At 42.8% G+C, this 19,971-nt stretch overlaps 1 protein-coding gene across 1 annotated transcript in view; it reads right to left on the bottom strand.

Moving 5' to 3' along the window:
- Window positions 1-19,971, bottom strand: part of Ahrr (aryl hydrocarbon receptor repressor) — a 73,601-nt gene that overhangs the window by 17,504 nt on the left and 36,126 nt on the right. The window contains exon 5 of the mRNA XM_051151093.1: window positions 2,964-3,053. Coding sequence (XP_051007050.1) covers window positions 2,964-3,053 — 90 coding nt within the window. The remainder of the gene's footprint in view (window positions 1-2,963; window positions 3,054-19,971) is intronic.

A 19,971-nucleotide genomic window follows, 5' to 3' on the forward strand; every position in this document is an offset into this window, starting at 1 on the left:
GGCACAGTGGACATCCATGGTTCCTAGAGTAAGGATGCAGGCAGATGCTGTAGCATACACTTTCTTTTTACCTGTAGCTTTGTAGAACCATGAGAGAGTGTGGTTTCCAGAGTCGACTGGCCCCTCAAGAATCTCATCTTTCATCTTACATGCCTTGGTCAGTGAAGGGTGTATCCATGTTAATGTAAGCTGTGGGCCTGCAGTCAGCCAGAGCAAAGGGCAGACAAGACAGTGAAAGACACAGCAAAGCCAAAAGGGAGAGCCAAGCCAAGCCATATATTTCCATGACAATTAGAAGAAAACATGAAATATTTTTAGGTTGAAGAAACAGATTCTTGTTTTAATAACTAGCGCCACAGGTGTGATGGCCCCTTGTCCTTCAAAGTTTCCTAGAGCATATGCCACCAAGAAAAGCCAAGAGAAGTATTGAGAAAAAATATGAGACGGGGTGAAGGGTACACAGAAACTAGAAACTGCTGCCACCAAGAGAAGCAGTCTTCACTTCAGCTTTGAGACACTATCCATGCAGTACAACACAAAGACATGCCTATTCTTTTTTTTTTTTTTTTACAATCTGTATGTCTGACTACTCTAAGTTTTGCCCTCTTGGGCAAAGCATGTGTGCATCTACTAACTGGGCATGAGTCAGTGTCCCTGCTCAGGACACTGCTCACTGAGAGGGATGATATCACTGACCATCTCCCATGACCAAGGGCAGGTATCACAGTACCTCTGTAGTTCGGAGGGACTCTGGCTTTCAACTCAGGTGACAGGAAATTGTGAGGTGGGTATAAGAAATTGCCATAGTATTTCAATTCTTGGAAACTATTAAAAATTTTTTTTCTTGAAAGTTAGATAAAGTGATAATTGTGTCAGATGAACTTTCGTTTTGACATGTCAGGAACCCACTCTCAGATCTTGGCTTCCACTGTCTTTGGCTCTGGTCAGCTTTGGTTTTTAGTTATTCTATGATTTGGCTTGCTGCTCCATGTTGCCATTCGTTCATTAACCGCAGCTCCTGGAGCAGGTAGTTGGCTTGAGGAAGCTTGAGACAGGACTGCCTCCTTCTGGAGGTGCCAGGAGCCTGAGGTGCCTCGGTGTCAGATCAGAACTGCACAGAACCCTTTTTTGTGCTGGACGCCTGGTCTGGCCCCTTCGTGAACTCCCTATGCTTCACTGCGTCATGAGATTCTAATTCTCAGCCTTATGGTAATTCCCAAGATGGGCCCCTTGAGTGCCTGCTGCCTCTCCACTGCAGTCAGGGCCCTTTTGACGCGCTGTTACTGTAACAGCTAACTTCAGGCACTATTTTGAATTTCAGTACTTTCTTATGCCACATGCCATAAATTCTTTGTATTAAACAGTGAGGTGGCCAGGTGTCGTGGGCCTGAAGGTTGAGTTGAATTGTATAGGCAAGGCCCAGGACCCTGGAAGACATAGCAGTGACATGCATGACCAGGTCCATGTGGACAGATGAATGGATGGACAACTGAAAAGATGGATGGGCAGATAGTTGATTTGAGTCAGCAGTGAGGGCCAAGCTGAGATGAAGCCCTGAGGATAGTTGACAGTTCTTTGTTAGTCCCTAGATGCACCACCAGGTAGTCAGATTGCAGGTGAATGGAGGGTCCCGTCGCCTTTACATTGGATGTCCTTTTTATGGAGACCAAGTGTATCCATTACTTTTTTGTTGCCATGATAGAACACCATGACCAAACGTGACGTATGAAAGAATTAATTTATTTTAGCTTACAGTTCCAGAGGGATAAAAGTCATCCCAACCCTAGCTCCAAGAGTCCCTCATGGCCAGGAGGCATGGCAGCAAGCAGTAGGCATAGCAACAGGAGCAAGAAGCTGGTGGATAGCATCCTCAACCAAAAACATGAATCAAAGAGAATCAAAGGAGAAGTGAAGTGAGGCTTAAACTCTAAAAGTTGCTCTCAGTGACATACTTCCTCCAGCAAGGTTATACCTTCCGTATCTTCCCTAACAGCCCTCCAAGTAGGTACCAGATCTATAAATCATATTTATCATTTAAACACTGCATCAGGTGAGGCTGCGGTGTCCTTGTCTGGCGTGTTCAATAAGGTGCTGTGTCTAGGCTTTCTGATAATGGCTTTTATACACCCATGTGTTCATATGCTCCTAGTGTATTGTGATATTTATAGATAGTACATTTTTACATTTAATAATAAGTCACTTATCAGTTAATGCCTTATACAGGGCTGGCTAAGCGGGGATGTCTACATGCATAGTGAGAAGCACAGATATCCTGCCTTTGCATTTGCACCCAAAAATGGAGCCAAATACTGCTTGTAAAGTGAAGTCATCTAGGGAAAGGCACAATCTGAAAGGTGCTATTTTCATTCAATGTAAAGTAGTTTAGATCAGGGCACAGCCTTGTCTCCACAGTAATGCAGATCTGGTTTCTGGTTTCTGGTTTCTGGTCTCACTTGAGCTGGTTTCCTATTGAGGCTTTTTTCTTCCTGAGCTCAAACAGGAAAGGCTTCCTTATTCCTTTCTGTGCCTTGGGTAGAAGGCCTTTTTGTACCTGTTTGTTGATAAGTCTTGTATTTAAGGTACCTGGGTCCTAAGCCCTTTGCCCCATGGGCTAGATATAACCAGGGTTGGCCAAGCAATTGTTTCAATGGAGAATTTGCAAAATTGAAAATGGTATTTATGGGAGAAATTATGTCTTGGAACACACTAAATATGTGGAGTTTAAGACATGGAGTTGTCAAATGAGATGGTGCTCTGAATATGAGAGGCTAAAAGTAGACTCTTAGCCCACTCAGGGTCACCTAGCACCACAGTGCTCCACCTAAGCTGACATGCTGTCCTAGGCAAAGCTGGGTCATGTGATATAAAAAGCTTTATGTTAGACAGTCTTAAGCTTGGAAGACAATACACATTTACAAAGGTAATGGAACCCAACATTTGATATACCAAAAGGCTTCATTTACCTGATGGAAGCCCAGATAGTCCACAATTGTTGCTGATGCATAAAAGATCATCCCTTCTGCACTCACCACCAGGGCAAAGCCATTGAGAGACTAAGAGAGAAAACAACAAGTATAATTGAGTTGGCTCATTAGTTCTGTATAAATTCCCTGACATTTTTCCTGTTTTGCATGACCTCTAGAAATTCCCTCATCAGCTTTCTGTCACCTTTTTGTAACAGGTCCCCATTAACAGGAGACAGAGGAAGCTGGCTATGCTTCACGGGGCTGAAGACTTGGATCTTTCTGCAAAGGATACAGCAGCCAGTTTAATGAACTACAGCAGCATCAGACGGACATAATCAGACATCAACACAAGAAGCAGCAAAGCGGGGCCTCTCACTTCATTGTCCAGCGTTTTGTACACTGTTTTGGAATTGTTTTCAGCTTTTTAAAGAGTTTGTATGCGTATTCTCTTCTAATGCTGGTGTCTAGTTGAAAAAAAAAAACACCAAATCTGGTCTCTTCTCCATCATCTTGACTTACTTCTTTAGGACAAGAGCAATGTATTTCTTGAAATTCAGGTTTACCTTAGAAATCATCCAACTCGAGCACATTTGGGGAGATGACAGGAACAAGGACTGTATTTTACTTTTTTTTTAATTTTTTTTATTAATTTATTCTTGTTACATCTCAATGGTTATCCCATCCCTTGTATCCTCCCATTCTTCCCTCCCTCCCTTTTCCCCCTTATTCCCCTCCCCTATGACTGTTCCTGAGGGGGATTACCTCCCCCTGTATATGCTTATAGGATATTAAGTCTCTTCTTGGCAACCAGCTGTCCTTCCTCTGAGTGCCACCAGGTCTCCCCCTCCAGGGGACATGGTCAAATGTGAGGCACCAGAGTACGTGAGAAAGTCATATCCCACTCTCCACTCAAGTGTGGAGAATGTTCTGATCATTGGCTAGGATAGGGGCTTAAAGTTTACTGTCTGTATTGTCCTTGGCTGGTGAAGGGCTATATTTTAATGCATATAAATTCAATGTTTTTATTGTATTCAAGGTTTAAGCTTTTCTTACATGTTCATGGATGCATAATTCTCTCTTACTTTGTTTATAATCGTTGACTCTCATTTACATATACAACTGTGGGTTTTTTGAAGCGTATGGCAAAGTTGTGTTTGAGTTAAGCTCCTTTTGTTTGAAAAGCAAATCTATGTTTTGCCATAGTAGTTCTTGCAACTATCACCAGAAAAGGTGTCCAACATATGCAGTAGGTGACTGCCACAATCAGTGAGCATTGTCACCTGTCATCTATCCACCCACCCATCAATCATCTACCTATCTGCCTATCATCTATTCAATATATCATCTTTCATCTCTTACTGGTCTATTATATACCAATCTGTTATCTGTAACAATCTACCTATTTACCTCTGTCATCATGAAAGCGATAGCAGGGGAGGTTCTCATGAGTATCAAGTATCCTAAATAGAATATCTTACTAAATCTCACCTCACCCTGTGAGATCAAAAGAGTCTGCTCCAACCTGGGCAGTGCAGAATCTGGAGACTAGGTTCAGTCACCTAAACAACGTTATTCATAAATGGTTAGGTGTGTTATCTTTTGAAACACAGATAATTGTAGATCGTCTCATTTAACACTTATTTCCTTTAATTCTTAATATTATAGGTAGTTCTCATTTTTTCAAGTCAATTTCTTAGGTGACTAATTAGTTTGCCTTTATAGTTTTTATTTCTTTGATTATTAATAAGATTAAAAACATTCCATTCATTGGATTTCCTCCTTGGCAAATGGCCAATGCAAGTCATGCACCAGTTTCTCTATGAGTATGCTTATGGGTGTGGTGAAGCTGGGCGCAGTGGCACACATCTGTAATCCCAGCATTCGGGGAGGCAGAGGCAGGTGGATCTCTGTGAGTTTGAGGCCAGCCTGGTCTGAGTTCAGGACAGCCAAGGCTACACAGAGAAACTCTGTCTTGAAACAAACAATGGATGTGGTGAGCAGAGAGACAGAGACAGAGACAGAGACAGACAGACAGACAGACAGACAGAGACAGAGACAGAGAGAGAGGTCATGTGTGGAGGCCAGAGAAGAGCATTGGATGTGAGATTTGAAGCTGAAGCTCACCATTGTGACTGGGCTAATCAGACAGCAAGCTCCCAGGCCCTGACTATCTCCACGTTCTCAACATTGGGTTAGAGGCACACATGGAGATGCACAGCATTTACACGGGTAATAAAGATTTGAATTCAGGCTCTTGCTTTCACAGCGAGCATTCTTACTCACAGAAGTGTCTCTTAAAACCCTAATTAATGACTTTTTTTGTGAAACTTGAATCGGCAGCTCAAACAGCAATTATAAAAATCAAACATTATTAACACAGTACAATCCACAATACTAATCTGATACTTTATACGCTGAAAAATGACAACAGGAAAATATTAAAAGATTCTGTTTTCTGTAAATAAACATCACATTTCTGCTAGAGAAGAAAACTCTGTGTGTATAATAAAAACGCTGCGATTCATAGAATAGTCTTAAACAGGAGCCGAAATGTTTGAGGCAGCATTTGCTGTTGTGCAGCGTGACAGCACACACAGTGGAAAGGGTAAATGTGTATTCAGAACCAAGGCCGCAGTGCAGTTGTAAGGTGCGGAAGAGGATGATGTCAGAAAGAGCTCAAATTCATTACATGTCTGGTTTTGAATTAATCGGTGGTCACTGAGAACGCCTTTTATTCAGAAACTTTTATTGTAAAAATTTCAGGACTTCCACATTCAGTTACATGATTCCAGTGTGTGGTGGCAGCCCATAAGGAGACTCTGGGTATTTTCATTGGTGTGTATGTCTTTTGTATGGACATCACGGTGCTTACCTGAAATTCTGAGGACAATTTTCTTAATGACAGGTTATTTTGTTTTATTTTTTTGTTTTTTTTTTTTTTGTGTGTGTGTGTGTGTGTGTGTGTGTGTTTGATGCAGATAAATAAGCTCTTATGGACCAGTTACGCCAATAAGCTGTGTTGTCAGGCCTATACTTTTAACTTTCAAAAAATATTTTAATGTCACGACAAAATATACAAAGCTCATTACTCTAAGCATTTTTAATAGCACAGCGCAGCACAGTGGCGTGTATCACAGCCCACGATCTTGTGTGATCGCCATCATCTCACGCACTCTGTACCCACTCAGACTTTGACCTCTGTCGCTACTGAATGCCAACTTCTACCTCCAGCCTTAGTATCCTCATCTAACCCTGTCAGAACCGACCTGGCCCTTCTGGGGCACATAAGTGAATTCATACAGCATCTGTCCTCCTGTGACTGCGCTCCTTCACACGGCACAACCATCTCAGAGTTCATCTACCTTGCAACATACGTCATGTATTCTCTTCTGGCTCTCTGGCAACCGTCACCTCTGCTTTTCCCTTCAATGAATTCCACTTTTTCAGATTCCGCAGAAAAATGAGGTTGTGCCATGATTCTCTTTGTCTTTCTGACTTATTTTACTGGGTAGTCTTTCAGTTTCACTCATGTCATTGCAAATGGCAAGACTCTCTTCTTTTGACAGCTAAATTGATATTCCTCTGTATATATGTGCCACATTTTAAAGCCTGGTCCTCTGTCGATGGACACTCGGCTGTTCCCGTTACTTGGCTATTGTGAATAGTGCTGCAGCAAACGTAGGAGTACAAATATTTCTTCAACGTAATGGTTTCCTTTCCTTCCTTCAGATACACAACCTTTAGGAGGATTGCTGGGCCATATGGTAGCTCTATTTTCAGTTTTTAGACAAACATCCATATTCTTTTTTTTTTTTTTTTTTTTTTTTTTTTGCAGTAACTGAATTCACGTTTTCATCCCTTAGGTGAAGTGACATCTCACAGGTAGATTTGATCTGAAGGCCCTGATCAAATGTGACTAAGCACTCAGACCTATTAACTCTTGCTTATTGTCTTATGAGAAATGTCTGTCTAGGTCCTTTGCATATTTTAGGGTTGTTGTTTTTTTTTTTTTTCTTCCGGGACAGGATTTCTCTGTGTATCCCTGGCTATGCAGACCAGGCTGGTCTCAGACAAAGACCTGCCTGCCTCTGTCTCCAGAGTGCTGGAATTGATGGCGTGGGACACCACCACCCAGCTTCTTCTGAATGGTTTTGTTGGTGGTGGTGCTATTTTGTTTTGTTTTGTGTGGGGTTTTTTTTTGTTTTTGTTTTTTGTTTTTTTGTTTTGTTTTGTTTTGTTTTTGATAGTTGATTCTCATATATTTTAAACATTAACCCCTTAAAGGATGTATGTTTTAGGTGCTTTCCTTCATTCTGTGGTCTCTCTCTTCACTTCATTGACTGTTTCCTTTACCACAGAGGATTTTAGATTGATACAATCCTGTTTCTGTGTTTCCATTGATTTGTTGATAGACACAGTGGAGTGAGGGTCCATTTGACACTTTGCTCCTCCTGCAATCCAGTGGGATAAAAGGTTTGTAAACTTGTAGTGAGGCTTGAATGTCACTTTGTTGCCTCAACAGCTGGCAGGCTTTTTACAAAGGGGCATATAGTACTTTTGACCCACATCTCATATGCCCTGGTTTCAAGTGCTTTGCCTGGAAAATCCCAGAATTTTTGTTCTGCCTACATTTGATTTCCATGGGGAATATGTTCAAGTCTGGCAACCCCTGCGTCCCTCCACCTACTGCCCAGCAGGATCTGGGTACAGTTAGGGTGGGTGAGACCAGAGCTGAGGCTGTGGAAGGGTGGAAAGCTGATGCCAGCATGGTTAGGGTGACTTGGTAAGCTCAGCGTAGGCCAGTGATCAGTTCCCAGGGCTGTCATCTCCCTCTGGCCCACGCCTTAGGGGCAGATCAGCGAGAGTCACATCACTACAGTGTGCACTGTTGGCTGTTTTCCATCACCTAATCCACAGGCTGCTGCAAGCCCTATCCAGACAGAGATGGGAGTAATATCAGGGTGCACTGGGCAGTGACCAGTGAATAAGACGTCATCACTGCATGAGCACTTAGGTTGTTATGTGAGGACAAAAATCAATAGGGCAGTAAGTAGGTGAAATATGGGAAGGCGTGCCCTCAACTCTACTATGATGTCTATCCCAGGCAGCAGTCATGGTGTTGGGCATCCCTTCTTTCTCAGGTGAGTGACAGACACACGGCAGGCCAAGCCAGAGCAGATGTCCTTAGTATTGAGCTCACTGAGCAAAGATGGCTCAGCTGTGCTTCCCAGAGCCTGCAGCAGCTTTTCCCAGCTCAGTGCTTGCCACGTACTCATGATGTCCTTCTAATAATAGTTCAAAGACCAAAGAAATTTTCAAGACTTGAGTATATAAAATGTCTTCTTTAAAAAGATTTTATGAGATTAGTCACAAGCAAAAACAATCTTAATTTTAACTCACAAGGCAGAATTTTTTTTTTTAAAGACTATAAAATGCTGTTTGTGGGATCATATGGATTCAATATCAGATTGACTTTCTGGTCCAGAATTGTCATGCCAAATTCTTTTACACATGTGGAACCATCTTTCAAATATGCATCATGAATGTTTTTTTTTTTTTTCTTTTCTTTCTCTTTTCATTCCTACAAGTTTTTTTTTAAGCAAAACAAAACAAAAAACCCACGGTACATGGAAAATGAGATCACTTTTCCAAGTTGGGAAAAAAAAAAAAGGATTTAGCCCTAAGGTTAAAGACTACATTTTTTTAAGACTACATTTTTTTAAAGACAAAAAAAAATTCATCTATATTTAATTACCAAAAATCACAACATGAAACACCTGCCACTAAGAACAGGCAAGGGTTGGTGACCTGATGGCCCCTCATCTCTGCCGTGGCACTCCTCCCGTCATCTGCACACAGGGAGGCCAGAACTTTGAGAAGTTGTACTTCCTTTGGCAAACCCTGGCTATCTTGATTTCTTCCAGTCCCATGGCAGGAAAATAGCCAGCAAGTACTTCAAAGATTATTTTTGTCAAGGTCATAACAGAGGAAAAAAAAAAAAAAAAAAAAAAGAGGGAAGAGGGAACAATTCTCAACAGCTCCTCTCGTCTCTCCCCCTTGGCATTAGGGGAAGTTGGAGCAAGCCCGTCCCCCTGGGAGTTGCTGCCATGGTTACTGCACAGCAACAGGCCCTAGTCACGCGAGCAGCACCCGGCAGACATTGGGGCAGCTGGCTGGGCTTCCTGGAGCCAGATCACTCGCAGGGGCTGTGGCATGGAACTTGCGTGCGTGCAAGCACTGTTCTAGCCGGGGGAGTGGAATAAATGGCTGTTTATAGATCCCACAAATAGTAAACTCAGCCTTGAGTTTCTTCCATGAAGCAGCTAGAGCACTTGAAAGCAGTTCCTGAGAGACCATGCTAACTGTAGCTGCCAAGGCAACAAGTGTGGACAGCCCTGGGAGAGCCACACTCGCAGTGCCAACTCCATCATCAATCCCTTGTGTTCCGGTCTACGGGTAGAAGGGCTTATAGTTAACCTACAGCAGGTTAGAAACTGAGTGAGCAATGTGCCCATCTCAGACTGGGCCTGGTTAGGGGTAAATGCTGGACAGTGAGGGTGAATGGTATAGAATCCTGGGGGTCAAAAACCAACAGAGAGGTGAGGACCAGCCCTAGAAATATGAACCAACCTCCGGGTTAGGGATGAAAGCTACCTGTCCTAATCAACAGGGGTGTTGCTGGATGACTGAATGTGCGGCCCCCTAGCGTGTAAGACAGGATAAGATATGGCCCCCCAACTGAAAGGAACTGCTCTGAGGCGGGCATCCGTGGGATCAACTGTTTCTCTAGGGTGCACTTCCCATCCATATCCATGCACAGGCTAGCCACAGGGCCAGGTTGTTCCTCCTTGGTGAAAACACTACCTTCATACACACACACACACACACACACACACACACACACACACACACACACACATATTTGAATTTCTGAAAGGAAAGTACTTCAAAGGCATTTGGGAACAATAGACCCAGTAGTTACAACTTGGTAATAAAACATGGCCTTCTCTGTCAGAAAAGTCCAAAAGGAGGCCGGAAGCTCTGGACTAGAAGATGAAGTTAGCATATTCTGCATCCTGTTTGTTAAGGATGCCAAGAATCAAGGAGGAGACATCAGGGGATCCAGGACACCCCGAAGTGCAGAGCTCACCCACACTCAAACATGTGTTTTAGATGCCTGATCTGTTCACTTCATTCTCCACCATTTCAATAGCCAGGCAAAGAGAAGACTAGATCCTCTCCGCCCAGTGGCTCCCAAAGCACCACCTTCACTGCCCCAGCCATTGGAAGATAAGCTGTAATGTTGGCCCTCAGCCTCAAGCATGGCTCTCCCAGGCCCCTGCAGGCCTGCTCCATCCTCCTGGTTCGTTTCCCACTGTGGTCCCTTCTTCTGTACCCTGGAGTCCCTGGACATTGGCTGCGAGTCTCTTGGGTTTTACACCTTCTCTTTGTAGCTGTGTCCTCCTAACTATGCACCAAGAAGCCAAAGCAGGAGAAAGGAGATTCTTGTCCTTCTGGTTCTCTCATATCCTTACCCCACCCCCCAGTCTTCTCCTTAGTGGCCAGTACATGGCCACTCACATGAAACGTGAGTCAGATATCAGTTCAGCCCATGTGGCCCAGGGAAGACATCCTAACTGGGAAGATGAGTTCTTGAAGTCTTTTTTTTTTTTCTGGAAGAACAACTCCTAAATAGTTTGTCTCCAACTTACTACACTTGGAGTGCTGGGGGTACTTGGATTCCAAAAAAATCCTCTTTTCAGGAGCCTGAAGGGTCTGTGGTAGCTTTTTTAATAGTTTAAAAAAAAACACACACACACACACACACACACACACACACACACACACACACACACAGTAGTGTAGGCCAGAGAGCTTCTGCCTGTCACATAGCTGTGGCTCCCTGCCATATAACGTTAGCCCACAGCTGTCTTTGTACCACATTGTGAGGGCAGCTAAAACCTGGCAGAGGTCTCCCGGTCCTTCAGAGCTGGGTGTGCTTCTTTCAGGTAACTTGTGTGGTTCCCTTCATCGGAGCATGTGATTCAGTGAATCTTTCTGTTTTCAAGCGCTTACAACCAGAGGACTTTTACTACCTCGTTCGAGGACCCATGGCAGCCTTGGGCTCAGGATACAAAGTCACCGACCCAGAAAGTCTCCCAGACTGCTGTTTATTCATGCCAACCTCCTTTGTTCCATTGAACACACACACACAAAGATATAACATGCACCTTCGCTTCAGTCACACTGGGGAAGCTGGGTACCCATAAAGGCCAAGGGGGCCCAGGAACTTGAGGCTGTCTGGAGTTGGAGTGTGCGAGGCACTAGCATACACTGGTAATTTGACAGTGAACAGCCTGGGAATGGTTATGTTCCTGCCCCTCGCCAGGGGCTTTGGAACCATCCCTGACTGGCGGGATCTGCTCACAGGGACAAGATTCAGAGACGGGGAAGCTGGTACGACAGAGCTACCTCCCAGACACATATTATACCAACACCCACAGAGGGGACTCCTGCAGAGAAGGGCTCCTTTACAAGCCCCCTCACTCAGGAAGCTGGATGCACTGACTACACTTTGCTCCACCCCTCCAGCAGACTAGAGCTGGCCAATGTTCCCAGGCCTAGGACCCTGTCCGGTATCCCAGGAGCACAAGCAAAGAAAAATATGAGATATATATGAATCAAGCTAAGGAGCAGATGTAAGTGTGACTATAAATAACACCTAAAGAGATAAGGAAGACATTAGCAAAGGAAAACAAGAAGTGATATGATTAAGGAAAAATGAAAATATTAGGTATCAAATGTGATGTTGAACACAGTGAACATGAACTTGGTGTGAAGATATGCCCATGTGCACAGGGCAGGGCAACTGTACAAAAACAGAAATGCTAAGTGACTAGGATAGTGAGTCCTCGAATAATGCCAGTTCCTAAAAATAAAACAAGGAACAGGGAATAGAGGCATATAAGTTCCAGAATTGAGGTTGACAGAGGAGATAAGGCAAAAGATACATCATAGTGAAATTTAAGGATGCCAAAGGCAAACTTTCAAAGAGCAAGATCACCAAGGTGGAGGACTCAGACCACCAGGCACTTCAAACAGAAGACGATACCATGAAAATTGAGGGGAAAGATCTCACACCTTAAATCCTGTATCTACCCAAAGGGCTACCCAAATGCAACACATAACAACTGGCTTGCTTTGTGACTCTGGAAGATTTGATATCAAGACCCACAGTGGTAACATCCTGAAGAATCCTTCTGAAGAGAGGCAGATCTGGGTAGCAGGGAGAGATAAGAAGATGACCAAAGGTTCTGGTTGGTTTCCCAGTGATCCTGTCAAGACAGAGAGAGAAGACAGCAACAAAGACAAGAACCTGTGGTCTACATGAAATCAATGTAAGTCCCAGGACAGAGTCAGTAAGTTTAGGGGCTCTCAGAGGGTACCCTAGAGAGCTTCTACAGAAAGCTTGGCAAGCACAACAGAACACAGACCACACATGAAGGCTCAGCAGTCGACTGGAGTGTCAGAAGAGACAGCAAAGATGTCTACAGAGTAGTAGACTTCTCTGGTTGAATGTAAAGAGAAACAACTACAGATAGGACAACATAAACCAGCCCAACAAATAAGAACCAACTTCAGTAGTCACCCTAAGAGTAAAGCTCATTTTGGGAAGAGGGTCTCTTGGTACACTGTCTGCAAGAAGCAAACTTAGAAAAAGATATACAGGAAGGACAGAAAGTGAAGTGAGGAGTCAAAATAAACCTGAGGTATAATTTTACCATCTGACAGACTGAGTCAAAGGCCAAATGTGCAAGACCTTAAAAGATAAATGGAGCCCAAAGTCTCCAAAAATATGAGTGATCACCATTGAGATGGACCACAGTTTCCTGCCCTGCAGAGAATGGCGCTGTGCTCCTTTCATGTCCTTGTTCTCTCTGGCTCATTATGTGCACACATAACAGGCAGCTGGTGACTCCTTCAGCCCCAGTCAGTCACTGCATCACTGAGATGTCAGGTTTGCCCAATACTAACCACAACACACTTCCTTCCTGGCTTCCCAAATGCCCTTAGTACACTTGTAGAACAACACAGACTTCCCAGAAGAACCCGACCCGGCAGACTCAGAACCCTTTAGTGCCCTGGGCAACTTCTCTGTCTAGAGTTAGCAAAATGCCTGTCCACTTCATTTTCTAGTCACTTATCCTTTCACTAATTGTGCTAAGTTTGGGTGTGTCCATCAAGAATCAAGTTAAGTTTAACCCCACTTTGTGGTGTTGAGGTGGGACCAAGTGTGGCTAATAGGGATGATGGGCCATGAAATCTTGTATCTCAGTGGTGGGTCAATCTCCCACCCTCCAATAATGCCTTGAACCTCCTCAGATACCTACACAGTTTCCACCAGCAAGAAGGCTCTTGCCAGATGTGATTTCTTAACCCTGCACCTCCCAACCTACAGAATTGTGAGCTATGTTAGCATTATTCACATAGACCATGTGGCCTATGAGGTTCAATTACAACAGAGAATGGAAAAAGACATCCCCATACATTTCAAGTTGGATCAACTTCGGAGCGGACATCCTGTCTAGTCCAATTTTTGTGGCGCCTCTATCTCCTAGGTGTGCGGCATATTGGCAACCTCAAGGTCTCTGCCTCTGGTGAGACACCAGAATCTAGGTCCCATACCTGCCTCTTCTGTGCCTGGATCTAATAGTTAAATCCTCTGGTGAATTTCTGAACAACATCACAGAAAGAGTAACCTAAGTGCAGACTGTCTGGAAATGCTCTCCTTCCCTGGGAGAGAGGGTAATATCATGTGTTCCCCCTCTAGTCTCTTGGTACCTTGACTTAATCATAAGACCATTGCACTAGACCATATGGCAATGATGAAGAAACAAATCTAAGAGAAATATTGCCTCTCTATTTAGGACCAGGACAACAAGGAGGCAGCCGACAGACGGACCTTGCAGAGGAGGCAGAAGGAGATAGGAACTTTCAGCTTCTGTATACAAACTGTACTAACCCAGGTCACTCCCAAGCTATATGTGAGGCACATGGGAAAACAGAGGGATGATTGAGAGATAGATGTGGTAGGGACCATCTTAGGGCCCATATGTTGCTGTGGGAGGTAGATCCATGTAGTACAAATCCAAACAGCTGACCAAACCTGGATCTGGTGCTCACAAAGAACCTGGATGTGCTGATGGTTGCTAATACAAACTGCATTTAAAAAACAAATACTCAGCATTTCCTCAAGAGTCTCATGGACCCATAGTCTCACAGCATAAGCAACACATCCAGGATACAGCCTGATCAGATTGCACCAAACACATTCTTTCTACTCAGTATGTACTAAATACACTAAGAACTAGAATTTGGTACTTAGGACAATAAAATAATTCTCAAATGCTAAAAAAAAATGGTATAATTGTCAGATAAAGATCCTGAAACAGAAACTATCACTATACTACACATGACAAAGGTGAACACTAGGGGAGGCATCCTGATTCAAGTGAGAATTTTGGAACTGAGAAAATATAGAACATAAATATTTCACTGAAAGAGCTTCACAGCATACGTAGGTGACAGAGAAGAGAATTAATAAAGCTAAGGACAAATGACTATAAATGATCTAACCTGAAAGAGAAGATATCAGGAAAAACAAATGTACAGATTAGAGTCTCAGGGACCAATGGAACAGTATAAAAAAGATTAACAACCTGTATAGCTGTTTCAACTGAATCTCTGAACTAGACGACAGAGAAATAATGCCATACCAAAAATGGGCTCAAGTAATTTGCAGGTAAATGGGTGTAATTAGAAAAGATCATACTGAGTGAGGTAATCCTGACCCAGAGAGACAAACATTAAATTTTCTCTCTTATCTGTGGCTCTTAGCTTCAGAGATCTTCAGATACGAATACACAACCCAGAGGAACTGAAAACCATGAAATTAAATAAGAACCATAGTTGTGTGGAGCAACAAAGAGGGGAATAGCGGGGTACATGTGATTTGAAAAGAGAGAGGAGAAAAACAGGGAGAGGAGACTTGTAAGGAAGGAAGTGAGAGGAAGGTAAATATTGAGAAAGGATAAAAGAGCTAAAATAACAGTAAGGGTGTCTGAAAAAGTCATAAAGGAATCATATTTCTACCTAAAATTGTGTATTACATACATATAAGTCGCTTATGCATAAAAAAATTTTATTTAAATGAAAATTTCCCATCTAAGCTGACAACGCTCCCCCGAAGAGCCATAGACTAACAAACACCCTAACACAAGGTATCTTGGTTGGGGTTACTATTGCTGTTGTGAAACACCATGACAAATGCAACTTGGAGAGTTATTTCACTCAAGTTCCATATAATAGCTCATTATCAAAGGCAGTGAGGTCAGGAACTCAGGCAAGCCAGGCACGTGCAGGCAGGGGCTGATGTAGAAGCTAATGGCTTCCTGCCATGCTCATCATAAGTTGCTCAGCCTGCTTTCTTATAGAACCCAGGGCCACTGGCCCAGGAATGGTGCTAGCCACAGTGGGTTGGGCCTTTCTCTATAAATCAATAATTAAGAAAATGCCCCACAGGCCGGCCTACAACAGATTTTTGGAGGCATTTTTAAAATTGAGGTTCCTTCCTCTCAGATGACTTTAGCTTGTGTCAAATTGACATAAAGCTATCCAGCACACCAGGCATGTGAAATCCTCTTTTGAGTTGTTGGTGAGGGTTGTCCAATATACTCCCCAAACATTATAGGTTATTGCCCTTAGTTGCCTCCCAGAGGCTAAAGCTAAGCCTCTATTTCTGAAGGCACCATGTACTTTGGAGGCTTGGATCTGGTTCTGACCTGAAGGCTTCCTCCATGTGGACAAGTTTTCATGGTTCCAGGAGGTGCCATACAAGTTTCCAAGGAAAGAAAGCACTCAAGAGTCCTACCTACCCAGCTGTGTCATCTATGAACTAAATCAATGGCCAGCATGGCACACTATACTTAAGAGTGTACTAGTGGCATGGACACCTTTGTGGTAACCAATAGTTCCCTAAAGGCTTGTTCAACAAGAAGGAAATCTTGCCTGGTACTTGCAACTACCTGGAATTAATGAAGTCCTGGGCCTTACAGGAGAACATACGACTGCAATTTTACTAAGCCAGTATAATTCTTAACTACATCCTAAATATTTATCCTTATACCCACAAATAAGTGTAGCTTTCACCCCTCAAGAAACCTCTCCTTGCAACAAGTGGATATGAACACAGAAAGCCACAACCAATCAAAATGAAGAAAAAAAGTGATCATTTGCTGCCTAGCCCCAACTGATGCACCTACAACACAACTCCTGCACCTAGAGTTCATTGAATACTGTGGAAGAGGGGAGCAGAAGGACTGTAAGAGCCAGGGAACAGGAAGTTTGCTGTGAGGTTGCATCGCCTAGAATGTAAGAGAAGCTGCACCCATGAAGTCTTGTCACCATGGCTCCCTGAACAAGACCTGAACAAGAGCAACACCAATAGACATGCTAACGTGGAAGGGAGAAATCCCGTGAGACCTCAACCCTAGGCAAAGAACTGTAGGCAACTAATGAGTGCTCAGAGTGGGAGAAGGGCAAGATTGATTGATATCACATGTCCCACCCTGAAATCATATTTATACCAATAAAATATGTGCTGGGCATACTTTTGTATATTTAGGAATATCTATCTATCACCTACTTATCTATTTATCTGCGAAATAGCAAAGAAACAGAGGCCAGAAATGCGAGAGAATCAGGAGACAGATACATAGAAAGGGTTCAAGGAGGGAAAGGGGTTAATAATGTAATTATATTTTAATTTCAAAAATAGTTTAAATGGCTAATGCTAATCCTTTGTAAAGTGGACCCAGCAATATCTAAGTGTGATTTATGCTGGTAATATAATACAAAGTTGGTTCAACAGTTGAAAACCAATATAATTCAAAGTATCAACAGACTAAAGACAAAAAAAAAAAATGATCAGTTTAATAAATACAGAAAATCACTTTAATCTTAACATTTATTCATAAGAACTCACAGGAAATTTCTTGGGGAGGAAAATTTCTTAATCTAATGTAAAGCATCTACAAAACTCAAAGCTTCAAACAGAAAAACTAAACTGACATCATGCTTGATTTTGGAGTGACTGAAATTTCCCCTAATATAAGGAACAAGGCAAATACGTCCCTTTCACCAGTCTTATTCCACCCAGTACTGGGAGTCTAAAAATGCACAATGGCAGGTAGTAGGAATCTCGGAAAAGTAAACATAGATTTGGGGGCTTGAGGAGTTAGGGCTACTCATTGCTCTTGCAGAGGATCAGACTTGAGTTCCCAGAACCCATGCAGGCAGCTCACAGCTGCCAACAGCCCCAGCTTGAGGGCATCTAACGCTCCTCTCTGGCCTCCATGGGCACCTGTACTCATGTGCTCATACCCTGCCCACACGCATACACATAATTAAAATTATAAAATAAACCTTATATCTGTCCCTGTACAATATAATCAACATAAAACAGAATCCCATGAAATCTATGAAAAAGCTCCCAGAACTACTCAACTAACACATTAGTCATATGATACAGAGTAGACTTAGAAACCAGACTGTATTTCTTTATTTTAGCAACAAAAGCAAATTAAAGTTTAAAAAGACCCATATATAGAAAGAACAAAAATTACTTAGTACCTAAGTATAAGTTTAACATAGACAGGCTCTGTGAGATGAAAATGATAAAAAAACTTTGTTGAAAATGATTAAAGATCTAAATAAATGGAGACACACACCCTGTTCAGGAGCCCACTCGAATTGGCTTCAGTTTTAATAATTGCCATCAAAATCCTAGCAGGAAGTTTGTTTGTTTGTTTTTGTTTTTTTGAGACAGGGTTTCTCTGTGTAGCCTTGACTGTCCTGGACTCACTTTGTAGGCCAGGCTGGCCTCGAACTCACAGCGATCCGTCTGCCTCTACTTCCCGAGTGCTGGGATTAAAGGCGTGCGCCACCACCACCCGGCCCTAGCAGGAAGTTTTTAAAAGATTTATTTTTATTTTATGTGTACAAGTGTTTGCCTGCACGTGTGTGTGTTGAGTACAGGAAGTGCCCATGGAAGCCGAGAACGTGGCATCTGTCCCCTAGAACATCAGTTACCAATGGTTTGAGCTGCTATGTGCATTCTGGGAACCAAAGCAACATCCTCTGCAATATCAGCAAGTGCTCTTAATCACTGAGCCATCTTTCCAGCCTCTAGTGGGAATTTTTATAGAAATCAATAAGATCAGTCTAAAATTTATGTGGAAAAAAACTAAAATAGGCAAGGCAATTTTCTAAAAGATTTATTTATGCATTTTATGTATACGGGTCTTTTGTTTGCATGTACATCTGCACACCAGAAAAGGACATTGGACCCCACAGGACTACAGACTATAAGTGGTTGTTAACTGCCGTGTGGATGCTGGGAATTGAATTCAAGACCTTGGAAGAACACTCAGTGCTCTTAACTGCTAAGCCATTTTTTTTTAACTCTGGCAATACAACTTTGAAAGAAAACACAATTGGAAGATTCATATCATTTGATGTTCAGAACAACTTTACTTACTTCTACTGGAGTTAGGACGTGTGGTAGTGTCAATATGCCAGACATAATTCAGAGAATGCAAAATGTAAAACCTACAAAACTTTGAAGAATGGATCAGTAAGATGGCTTAGTAAGATGTTTGCCACCAAGCTTGGCAACCTGAGTTTGATACCTAGGATTCACATGGTAGAAGAAAAACTGGATTCCCTTACTTCTCTAAGCATGCCCTGGTACACACACACACACACACACACACACACACACACACACACACACACACACCATAAATAAATAAATAATAAGTAAATGTAAAAATAATTTAAAACTTCGGAGAAAACATAAAAGACAAATCCTTGTGACCTTGGGATAAAGAGTTTCTACATGTGATGCTAAAATTTTGACCAACAAAAAGGAAAATTGATAGATGGCTTCATTAAAATTTAAGAGCTTTCACTCTGTACATCCCCCTATCAAGAAAATAAAAAACAAACAAACAAACAAACAAACCACAGACTAGGAGAGAACTTTTACAAATTTCACATGTGACAAAGGACAGGTGTCCAGAATGTATAATGAGTCTAGACTAAATAAATAGTAAGAAGGCAAAAATTGTGGGTTTTTTAATATGTGCAAAGAATTTGAAAAGTTTGGTAAATATGATACATTGGCATAGAGAAGGGATGCTTAGTACCCTGAGTCATGAGGAAACACTAGTTCAAACCATGAGATTCCAGCACACACCCACCAAAATGACTTTGAGTGTGAAAGACAAAACCAAGGCAGCCCCAAGGACATGGGGCAGTGGAAGCCCTCTGAAACCAACGTTAGCCTTGTAGTTTTAACTCTCTGCCCTGGAACATGCTTGGTTCCAGACAGAGCATGGCTGGAGACGTGGAAGGAGGTGTGGAGGTGTGGGAGGAGGAGGAGTAGAGGGAGGTGGGGAGGTGTCGGGTATGGAGTAGGGTGTGGGTGGAGGTGTGGTGCCTAAAAGGGGGGTACAGAGGGAAGTGCAGACATGAGCGGGGAGGAAGGACCAGGAGGTGTGGAGAAACATGTACTCTGGATAGGACTTGGGTCAGACAACTTCAGTTTCCTGGGTGCTGGGTGCACATACTCTGTGTGTTACAGTAAGTAAAAAAGTTTAAGGATGATTGTGCGAGTCTTAATTTTTTGATGAATCTTAGCTTTTAAAAGATATTAAATTGTCTTTTTCTAAGAATAATGGTCAAGCCAGGGTGCACTTTAAGACTCCATTTGTACTAGTAGCAAGAGAAAGAGCAACAGTGAAGAAAAGGTAACCTGCTGAAGAGTGTGCTTTCTAGCACGTAATGGCAGGCGGTAGCGTTGCACACATTTCCTCGGCTGAAGGATAGTGTTCCCCAAGGAGAGATTTCAGTCCCGTTGGGGGCCCACCCACACTGAGCCACA

This window comes from Acomys russatus, chromosome 9 (assembly GCF_903995435.1).
Source record: "Acomys russatus chromosome 9, mAcoRus1.1, whole genome shotgun sequence".
Lineage (NCBI taxonomy): Eukaryota > Metazoa > Chordata > Mammalia > Rodentia > Muridae > Acomys > Acomys russatus.